This window comes from Orycteropus afer, unplaced genomic scaffold (assembly GCF_000298275.1).
Source record: "Orycteropus afer afer isolate SDZICR_OR568_19922 unplaced genomic scaffold, OryAfe1.0 scaffold00001, whole genome shotgun sequence".
Classification (NCBI taxonomy): Eukaryota; Metazoa; Chordata; class Mammalia; order Tubulidentata; family Orycteropodidae; genus Orycteropus; species Orycteropus afer.
The window spans coordinates 35,002,419-35,014,306 of NW_006921588.1; the positions used below are offsets into that span (position 1 = coordinate 35,002,419).

The 11,888-nt window shown below is 37.4% G+C and overlaps 1 protein-coding gene across 1 annotated transcript in view; it reads right to left on the reverse strand.

The window, feature by feature from the left end:
* The window catches only part of XIRP2 (xin actin binding repeat containing 2), a 433,022-nt gene extending 423,245 nt beyond the window's left edge, over window positions 1-9,777 (reverse strand). Inside the window, exon 1 of the mRNA XM_007947184.2 lies at window positions 9,340-9,777. Within this exon, the coding sequence (XP_007945375.2) occupies window positions 9,340-9,777 (438 nt within the window). The remainder of the gene's footprint in view (window positions 1-9,339) is intronic.
* Window positions 9,778-11,888: the final 2,111 nt, after the last annotated feature.

An 11,888-nucleotide genomic window follows, 5' to 3' on the forward strand; every position in this document is an offset into this window, starting at 1 on the left:
CAACATATGACTAGGAATGAGCTGCCTCCTCAGAATAGAGATGACGTTAATGATATGGATAAAGTAAAGCTTTTGGGACCTCCATTTGCTTATGTAGCATGACCCAAAACAAGAAGAAACAGCTGTAAACTTCCACTAATAATTGCAATATGGAATGTACAAAGTATGAACCTAGGAAATTGAAAGTTGTGAAAAATGAAATGGAATGCATAAAGATCGATATCCTAGGTATTAGTGAGCTGAAATGGACTGGTTTGGGCCATATTGAATCAGACAACCATATGATCCACTATGCAAGGAATAACAAATTGAAGAAGAATGGAGTGGCATTGATCATTATAAAGAATGTTTCAAGATCTATTCTGAAGTACAATACTGTCAGTGATAGGATAATATCCATACGCCTATAAGGAAGAACAGTTAATACTACTATCATTCAAATTTGTGCACCAACCATCAAAACCAGATGAAGAAATTGAAGATTTTTACCAACTTCTTCAGTCTGATAATTGTTAATTATCACTGGTGATTGTAATGTGAAAGTTCAAAACAAAGAACAATCACCTGTAGTTGGAAAATATGGCCTTGGTGATAGAAATGACTCTGGAGAAGGCATGACAGAATTTTGCAAGACCAAGGACTTATTCATTGCTTTTTTTTTTCAACAACACAAAATGTGGCTATATACTTGGACTTGGCCAGACAGAGTAAACAGGAATCAGATTGACTACATCTGTGGCAAGAGGCAATGGAGAAGCTCAGTACCTTCACCCAAAACAAGGCCAGAAACTGACCTTGTGGAACAAACCATCAATTGCTCATATACAAGTTCAAGTTGAAGTGAAGAAAATTAAAACAAGTCCAGGAGAGCCAAAATATGACCTTGATTATATTCCTCCTGAATATAGAGACCATCTAAAGAATAGATTTGATGCATTGAACACCAAAGACTGAGAACCAAAAGAAGCGTGGGAGGACATCAAGAACATCATCCATGAAGAAAGCAAAAGATCTTTAAGAAGACAGGAAAGGAAGAAAAGACCAAAATAGATGTCAGAAGAGACTCTGAAACTTGCCCTTGAACAGCAAGATATAGCAAAGGCTTTATCACTCTAAAGGCTGGTTCCTACCCATTCCTGGCCTTTCAACTTAACAGAGTTAGTGAGGAATTTTGCCCTAGGTAGGATCATACCCACAGACTCAGCCATAAGTAAAATAGATAGTGATATTTCTGACTTTTGAGCTGATGAGATTTTTGACTTTGAATTAATGTTGAATTAAGGCTTCTGGGGACACTGAGATGGGGTGAAAGTAATTTGCATATGGGATGAATGGTAGCTAAAGCAAATGGAAGAGATGACAAGATAAAAGAGCTGAACAGAAGATTTCAAAGAGCAGCTCAAGAAGACAAAGTCAATTATTATAATGAAATGTGCAGAGTTGGAGTTAGAAAACCAAAAGGGAAGAGCACACTCAGCATTTCTCAAGCTGAAAGAACTGTGGGAAAAAAATTAAGCCTTGAATTGCAATATTGAACAATTCCATGGACAATATATTGAATGATACAGGAAACATCAAAAGAAGATGGATGGAATACACAGTCACTATATCAAAAAGAATTGGTAGATGATCATCCACTTCAGGAAGTGGCAGATGATCAAAAACCAGTGGTATTGAAGGAAGAAGTCAAAACCACACTGAAAGAATTGGTGAAAAACAAGGCTCTGGGAATTGACAGACTACCCATGGAGATGTTTCAACAAATGGATGCCCCGCTGGAGGCACTTACTCAACTACACCAAGAAATCTGAAAGACAGCTACCTCGACAACTGACTGGAAAAGATCCATATTTGTACCCATTCCAAAGAAAGGTGATCCCAAGTAATGTGGGAATTATTCAACAATATCATTGATATCACATGCAACTAAAATCTTACTGAACATAATTCAAAGTGGTTGCAGCAGTATATTGACAGGCAACTTCCAGAAACGCAAGCTGGATTCAGAAGGGGATGTGGAGTGAAATATATCATAGCTGATATAAGATGTATGTTGGCTGAAAACAAAGAATACCAGAAAGATGTTTACTTGTGCTTTATTGACTATGCAAAGGCTTTTGAGTGTGTGGATCACAAAAAAAAAAAAAATTGTGGGTAACATTGAGAAGAATGGGAATTCCAGAACACTTAATTGTGCACATGAGGAACCTGTACACAGACAAGGAGGCTGTTGTTCAAACAGAACAAGGGGATACTGCATGGTTTAAAATCAGGAAGGGAGTGTGTCAGGGTTATATCCTTTCACCTTGCTTATTTGATCTGTATGCTGAGCAAATAATCCGAGAAGCTGGACTATATGAAGATGAATGTGGCATCAGGATCAGAGGAAGGCTCATTAACAACCTGAGATACACAGACGACACAACATTGCTTGCTGGGAGTAAGGATGACTTGAAGCACTTACTGATGAAGATTAAAGACTACAGTCTGCAGTATGGATCACACCTCAAAGTAAAGAAAATAAAAATCCTCACAACTGGACCAATAAGCAGCATCACGATAGATGGAGAAATGATTGAAGTTGTCAAGGACTTCATATGAGTTGGTTCTACAATCAATGCCAATGGAAGCAGCAGTCAAGACATCAAAGGCATATTGCCTTGGGCAAATCTGTTGCAAAAGACCTCTTTCAAGTGCTGAAGAGCAAAGATATCTCCTTAAAGACTAATTTGAGCTTAACCCAAGCCATGGTATTTTCAATTGCCTCATATGCATGTGTGAGAGCTCTAGTGGCATAGTGCCTAAGGCATTTGACTACTAACCAGAAGTCAGGCAGTTGAAATCCACCAACCACTCCCTGGAAGGAAGATTGGGCAATCTACTTCCATAGAGATACCACCTGGGAAACCCAGGAGGGTCACTATAAGTCGGACCCGACTCCACGGCAGTGAGTTTGGTTTGGTTTTTGGTTCATATGCATGTGAGAGCTGGAGAATGAATAAGGAAGACTGAAGAAGAATCGATGCTTTTGAGTTGTGGTATTGGCAAAGAATGTTGAAAGTATCATGGACTGCTAAAAGAACTAACAAATTTGTCCTGGAATAAGTGCAGCTGGAATGCTCCTTGGAAGTGAGGATGGCCAGACTTTGTCTCACCTACTTTGGTCGTGTTGTCAGATGGGACCATTCTCTGGAGAAGAATGTCATTCTTGGTAAAATGGAGGGTCAACGAAAGAGGGGAAGGCCCTTAACAAGATGGAATGACATGGTGGCTGCAGAGATTGGCTCAGGTATAGTAAGGATTGTGAGGCTGACACAAGACTGGGCATTGTTTCGTTCTGTTGTACATAAGGTCATTATGAGTTGGAGACGACGTGATGGCACATAACAACAACAACTGTTAAGTTTCAAGGTGTGGAATTTGCAACCACATCTTTGAGTCACTACTTTGCTTGGAAATCCCCAAAGTGTGAGCAGTGATGCATTCCTTCTGGAAACTCTAGAGGAGAATCCCTTTCCTTGCCTTTTCCAATGTCTATAGACTGCCTACATGCTCTGACCATGCCTGCATCATTCTGACCTCTGTTTCCATCACGACATTTCCTTCTTTAATTCTCTCTTATTCTGACTTTCCTTCCCACCTTTATAAGCACCTAATTTTATCTGGGATGATCCAGGATAATCTTTCTCTATCAAGACCTAAGGAGCTCTGGAAGTGTGGTGTTTAAGGCACTTGAGTGCTAACCAGAAGGCTGGTGGTTCAAACCCACCAGCCACTCCTTGGAAGGAAGATTGGGTGATCTACTTTTGTAGTGATACCACCTAAGAAACCCAAGGAGGGGTTGCTATGAGTCGGGTCTTACTGGATGGCACATAACAACAACAACAACAACAACAAGACCTAAAAATTAATCACATGTGCAATGTTCCTTTTGCCATAATCTATTCACAAGTTCTGTAGATTAGGACATGGACATCTTTGGCAGTGTATTTAGATAAACTTGAATGCATTAAGGTAAATTCACCTGTGGTAGATTGTTTACAAAAGCACTTACAATTATCACTCTCCCTGTAAGCACTTCTCTTTGCAAATTCTAGTTTTCAGCTCATCTCATCAAGAGGTGGGTTTATTTCAAGCATTCTTGGAATCTGGCTTGTCCTGTGGCTATATTGGCCAATAGAATATGGAGAAGTAATATTGTGCAAGTTCTGAGCCTAGGTCTCCAGGGGCCTATGTAATCCTGTCTTGACATCCTACATACATGGCTCGTGCAGCAACCTAGCAAACCTGCTGGAATATCAAAGACCACATGGGGCAGAGCTGAGCTATCCTAGCTCTCACCATCATAAAACAAAACAAACTCCTCGAGTCGAATCCCATTCATAGTGACCCTTCGTTGGGTTTCGGAGGCAGTATCACTACAGAAGTAGATTGACCAATCTTCCTTGTGAGGAGTGGCTGGTGAGTTTGAACCACCAGCCTTCTCGTTAGCAGTCAAAGGCCTTAGCATTATGCCACCAGAGCTCCCCTGACCATCCTAGAGAAACCAGACTCTGGCTGAATTGGCAACTGACGGTAGATGCTTGCATGAATATAGCCCAACAAGATCAGGTGAACTACCCAATGCACCCTTAGTTTGGTAAAAAATGAATGCTATTGTTAAAAGTCATCAGTTTTAGAGGTGATCTGTTACATAGCAAATGCTAATTGATACATTGACTTAAACAGTAACTATAGGTCACCATCCCAAATGATTGAGTCATTTTTCTCCAAGATTTGCAATGTTGTAATAGATTCTTATAAGTCCTTAAATATATATTTTTAAATTATATTCCACAGTAGTTTTTAGGGATAATTTTTATGTGTGTTTGTATCTTTAAATTATACTCTGCCATATGAGCATAAAAATTATGTAGTTTAAAAACGTATTCTAAGTTGCTTTTATAGGCTGTTTTAGAAATGAAAACAATAAGCTGTCTCTCTTTGAAAATGATAAAATATCAGCAAGCAATATTATTTAAATAATTCCTCAGTAATTTTCCATTGTAATTACATTAAGACAAATTATTTTAACAAAGGCAATGTGAATACAATGAATATTTCTATGGAATTGATAAGCTCTCTCTTATGAGCTCTCATACTTATAGAAAATATTAGTTAAGTGTCTTGAAGTTCTTTTTCTAATGAACAAAATAAATTTCTAAACCACAATGTACTAATCTGAACACATTTTAGTAAATAAAGATTTATATTTATCCTATATATGCTAAAAATGTTTTGAACAAAATTATATGTGTATGTGTGAATATACATATACAAAAATGAGTGGGCAGACATTATAAGCATATAATGTGCATAAATAAATAAAAAAAAAAAAAACTCACTGCTATCATGTTGGTTCCAACTCATAGAAACTCTTCATTGTGTTTCTGAGGCTGTAAATCTTTATGGAAGCACATAGCCCCATCTCCTTCCGTGGAGCAGCTGGTGGGTTTGAACCTCCAACTTTCTCCTTAGCAGTAAATGTCTTATGCCCTGTGCCACTGGATCTCCTATAATACGTATATGTATGTCTCCCAAAACTCAATGCCATAGAGTCAATTTGGCTCATAGCAACCCTATGTGACAGAGTAGAGCTGCCCTGTAGGGTTTCCAAAGGTGTAAATCTTTATGGAAGCGGAGTATCACATCTTTATCCTGCGGAGCGCTGGTAAGTTCTAACTGCCCATCTTTCCATTAGCAGCTGAGCACTTTAACCACTGTACCCAAGGGTTCCTATACAAATACATTTGTATTTATATTTTATATATTTACACATGCTGCAAATTTTATATTGAATCCCAATAATTTTAGAGTGTTTTCAACCAAGTGCTGATTGCTTAAAGTCTTCTTTTTGCAGCAACACTAAAGTGCAGGTCATTGTTTCTTGTTACTAAAATGATTTGCTAATGGGAAAATTAAAAAAAAAATTCTTATTTAAAATTATTTTCTATCTTTGCTTTAAATGTCATAAATACTGAATATCTTTCCTCACACCACCAGTATCCCGATAGAGAATCTGTATAAAAATGTGTCATGGCTATAACGCAGATAGACTTTTTGCATGATTCATACTAATAGATGTTATCTCATTATAAAAACAACACAAATTGGTGAGAGTAGGATGAGGAAAAAACATGTGAAAAATGAATGAAGGGTTGCAATTGTAAGTTACTGTCAAGTTGATGTTGACTCATGGTAACTCCATGTGTTCCTCCCTCCATAGGGTTGTCAAGGCTGTGACCTTTCAGAAGCAGATTGCCAGGCCTGTCTTCTGAGGTTCCTCTAGGCAGATTAGAACTGCCATTCTATATTATTACCATGCTTTGGTGTGAAATATATAACTTCCAACTGAGTTGGACTAAAAAAAAAAACACAACCAAACTCTCTACCATCAAATGGATTTCAACTCATAATGACCCCTTCTGGGTTTCCGAGGCAGTAAAATGCCTTAGGCACTGCACCATCAGAGCTCCTCATCAAATGTCTAATAACTTATTTAAGGAGCCTTGGTGGCACAATGGTTAAGTACTCGCTGTTAATTGTAGCATCTCTGTGAAAGACTGGTGATATGTACCCATAAAGCTTGTAGCCTAGAAAACTCTATAGGCAATTCTCCTCTGTCCCATGAGGTCACTTTGGGTTGAAAATTGACTTAACACCACTCAGCAACAACAGAACAATAACATAGTAACACGCTTCTTTGGGGGCAAAAAAACTAATTCTCCATTGCCTTTTCCTTGTCTTCTTTCCCCCTGTCATGGAAGTAATTTAGAAACAATTCTTAATATTCACTTATGAGAAACTGATTCTGAAGTCCATGTGTGATTGCTGTGGAAGACTGTGCTGTGCACAATCCTTTTTATACATTTAGGGAAGTATCATATTATGACAAAGTACTTCAGAATTCTTACAACACAATGTATTAAATATATCAACCCAATTTCATTTTTGCAAGATAAATGGTGGCATTCATATATTTTATTTTTTTTTTCATAATTCTTTTTATGCATACAAGATTCAAAACCACATAACCATGGAAAAAGCAGTAATCTTGTGTATTAACCAGGAACTCTTATTAATGCTTAACTTTCTTACTATTGCCTTTAAGCAGCTACAGTTTATCCATATAAGAAGAGGTTATACTATAACACTTCTATGGATAATTTTTTCTTTCTTTGCCTGTTTTATCCATTTTCTCTGTAAATGTCCATAATTGTTACACTAAAGTCAACAAAAAAATTGAATAGAAACTATTTTTCATGGCTTTGCTTCTCTTACTTTATAAAGATGAAATAATTGGCACTATACACAGCTGTTGAGTATACTTCAATTCCTAGGCATCCAAACAAAAGGTATTACAAAGGCACTAACAAAGGGATTGTACCTAGGATTGAAAAAAAAACAACAATAACGACAAAAACAACCCCTCAAGTGAGGAATCAACAAATTAATTTTTTGAGAGATCTAGTTTCAACCTAATTTATAAACATAACCATATCCCTTATTCTCATTAAAGTAATTCTAGTCAGTTGATTTGTAAGAGTGGTCTCATTGTGTCAATATAATTGTATATGTCCTGATAGGGAAATTAGGAGGAAGCATTAGTAAAATAATTTATTTTGAGAAAACTTCTGCTCCTTTTATGAAAGTTAGTTATCCATTAACAAGAGTAGGAGCACATACCTTCTTGATAGCTATCATTAGGTGAAAAAATTACAAAAGTGTGGGGACCACTTTCCAGTGGAAAACCTGAGATCATTTATTTATTCTTTATGAAACTCATCTATAATCTCTCTTATTTAAGGCTCTAATAAATATAATGAGGAAGCCTAGTGGTGCAGAGGTTAAGGGTTTGACTGCTAACTGAAAGGTCTGCGGTTCAAACCTACCAGCCACTCCATGGGAGAAAGATGTGGCAGCATGCTTCCATAAAGATTATAGCCCTCTAAATCCTACGGGACAGTTCTACTCTGTTCTGTAGGGTCACTATGAGTTGAAATCAAGGAGTTCTGGTGATGTAGTAGATCAGGCATTTGGTAGCTAACCAGAAGTTCAGAAGTTGAAAACCACCAGCTACTCCACAGAAGGAAGATGAGGCAATCTAATTTTGTAAAGATTTACAGCTTTGGAAACCCAATGGGGATCACTATGAGTCAGAATCAACTCAATGGCAGTGAGTTTGGTTTTTTTTTTTTTTTTAATTGGAATCAACTACTCAATGGCAATAGAGAATAGTTTGATTTTTTTTTTTTTGGTAGTAATATAATAAATTTAGGCAATACTAGTACTTTCAATTAAAAGCAGAAGTATAAATAGGTCCTAATTAACAATATTACTAACTTTGTTTCCTATATTTGACTGAACATCCCCTTTCACTGTTGTTGTTGTTGTTGTTATGTGCCATCGAGTTGGACCCAACTCATAGTGACCCTTCCCTGGGTTTCCGAAGCAGTATCACTATGGAAGTAGATGTGACATTATATTTCACTGTAATCACTCCTTTTCTATCCCAAAATATTCCATAATCTATGCTTCTTGTTGTCATGTGCTGTCAAGTCGATTCTGGCTGGCAATCTTCCTATCAGAGTACAACTATCCCAAAGGGTTTCCTAGGCTGTAAATATTTATGGGAGCAGATCTCCAGTTCTTTTCCCTGCAGAACTTCTGGTGGGTTCAAACTGCTGATCTTTGGGTTAGCAGTCAAGTGCTTAAGCCTTGCACTACCAAGATGATTTTAAATATGTTGTCTATAACTCTCAAAGCATCCTTGTACAGTAACAGCTTTAGATTTGTATTCACAAGGTCAAATGTCATACAGCTATTGAAGTAAATGGCAGGTTTTAGGATTAAAAACCAAGTCACTGTGATTCCAAAGCTTTCACTTGTTTCATTTCACCATCATTATTGATAAACCCTCACTGAGCTCCTGCTAAATACAGCACTATTTTTAAAATGTTTGAGATACAGAGTAGTAAAAACTTGCCCTTGCTACTAAGGAACTTACACGCTAGTTGTGGAGAGGAGATACATGTATAAAGAAACAAACATCGTAACAGGGCATATCAGGGCTGTGTTTGTGGTAGTGAAAGGAGGTCAAGTCCCCATTGGAACAGACCACAAAGGAGGTCAGTAATAGAGAATGTCACATTTCACAGTGCATTACATGATTGCTTCAGGTCATCTGTCTAGAGTAAGCTAAGGGAGATAAACATTACATGCTCAGAAATAAATGACAAGCTGGGCAAGTTACCTAGCTTGTCAACTGTAATCTTCACGTTTTGGTCAATGGCGCCTTACCTTTTGGCCATACTCAGCTGATCCACCTGGTCGGGTTCCACTCTTAGGAGCTTCAAACACACTCCTTAGCTCATCAAGAGCAATGGAGAAGCGCTCGATCCTGCGTCGACTGCTCACGGAATCCTCCTTCAACACTTCAGTTTGGCCATATCTCTGGGAATTGTCACTCTTGTCCTCAAGAGCCTTGTCTGGGATTGAGATTAACATCTCTTCTATACTGCAAGGCTGACTTGGGGGATCTGGAGATCCAGGAGCTGACACTAGCTCTCCTTCAGGTTCAAGCAATTTCCTTTCTCGGTGTTGGAAGAGCCTGCAATGGCTCCCTCCGGGACAGCATTCACTTTTCTGGTAATCGCTGGATTCCCATTTCTGCCTCAGGAGGTTCAGGGAGCCTTTTTGCATGGGGAAAATGGATGTCTCCAGGTTGTCCTGTAACATCAAAATCCTATCATCAAAGATATGTTCAGGTGTGTGAGTCACTTTCAAAACACCACGTTAAGCAGGACCAGCTCTGGGGGCCTGTGTTGCAGTTCTGAAGTCCAGCTTTGCTATATGCTTTCTGGCTATTGACTTAACCCCACAGTCATGTCGTCTAAACTAGGGCTGGGATGATTATGAAGGGGGCAGTTTGGAGAGACATGTTTGGAGAAACAAAAGCTAGGAAAACACAAATTTCTTTCCCTTTCTTATGTAGAAAATCTGTCAATAATTATTTACAATGTAAAAGTTAGATATTGAAATGAATGAGATATTCATTCATTGTTCAGTATATTCTGATAAAAGATCAATTGAACAAGTGCAACACTGAAGGAAAAGGATTCATTTCCTGCCTATAACTGTTCATGATTTTCTTTGAATTGGTTTCTGTAAATGTCTTACTTACAATAACAACCAACAATTAAGTGTTTGCTATAAGGCAAACACTTTGATAATAAATTTATATGTATATATTCTATTAATCTCTACATAATCACAGTGAGCTATTACTTCTACATTCCTAGAGAATGAGAAGTAGAATAACTTGCCCAGTGTTCTGAGTGATGGAGCCTGGATTGCAAATGAATTTGTGTAACTCCAGAATCTGCCCTGTTGAAACTGTTGGAGTTTAATGTCTCTAGTTCTTTAAGAATAACTGTCCAGTTTATGCCTCATTGTGAAGCTGAATGAAATGTCATTTTGTTTTAGAGTTTTGTGGTGAATAGGAGAAAAACATCAAATGGCAAAATATACTCTTACCAGGAATATGCACACAAATCTTAGACAAGAATTATGTGCTAGCATGAAATGTTGTTGCAGAAGCAGGGCTTCAAAGAGGTTTATTCCTGTTTGACCCCCTTTAAGAGTTTCAAGGAGCTCTGGTGGGATAGTGCCTTCAAATGGGTGCATTCTGGTTTAGCCCTCTGCTGAGAATTTTTGCATTACAATTGAGATATGCTGAATCAGAATCTACATTTAATCTCCTTAAAAAGTGATTCCGACTCAGCATATCTGGGGTACAAATGCAAATTCTCGGCAGGGGGTAGAACTGGACCCAATTAGCTTGAAGCCCTGCAAAGAATTAGCCACTCAGTGTTCTATGTAGGAGATTTTGTGCTGCAAATTTGAGACTTTAAAAAATAAATTAAATTATAGAAGGATGATGCATTTTCTTGGAAATGTATCTTCAAAGGGGGTATGATAAACAGCCTCATGTAGATTAAAGCCTGGAAGTGTCTCAAAAGGTCACCTAATACAATGACCCTAGTTTTCTTTGACTGCAAGCCACATTATGGAAAACATTTTATGGACTGGTACTCAGTGCACATACTGTATCAATAAGTATGTATAAAAGATACTATTGTTTTTATTAAACAATAGTTTCCTTTAGCATATGAAATAACATGTAGTATTTTCCAATCTGATCTCTCTCTCTCTTTTTTCTAAGTTAGCTTTGCACAAATTTGATTTAATGGTCTATTAATAGGCCCAAACTGCTGGGTAGCTCCATTCTTAACAGCAGGAATTTAATCCCAGGCTTGGCTTTAACCAACTATGTGACTTTCCAAAAGCTTCATTGGTTAAATGGTTATATCCATCAAGGCTTTATTTGAAAATATAAATTAAATAACATAGATAAAACTTCTTGTGTATACAAGATGCCCAGTGACTTTTCCATTCCCAGCCCCATCTGGCTATAATAATATTATTTTAATCACTCAAGCATTTATGTTATACATGAGACTTATAAATAAGTCATAGAGGAGAATCTATACACTAAACAGACTGGACAATATGACTTTAATAATATTGCTTATTAATACATTTATATTATTCGTTTCATACAGAAAGTCTCAATAAAACAGTGGCACAAACTGGAGAAAACATAAACTGTTTATGGACCTTGGGACCTGAGATGCAATGTAAGGGTGGATTATCTGTTTTGTTTGTTTGTTTTGTACACACCGAACTGGCTGCTTGGAAGCCAGCAACCCAGAAACTCTAATGAGAGGAAACAAAAACAAACAAACATATGTATATATATATATATATATATATATATACATACATAC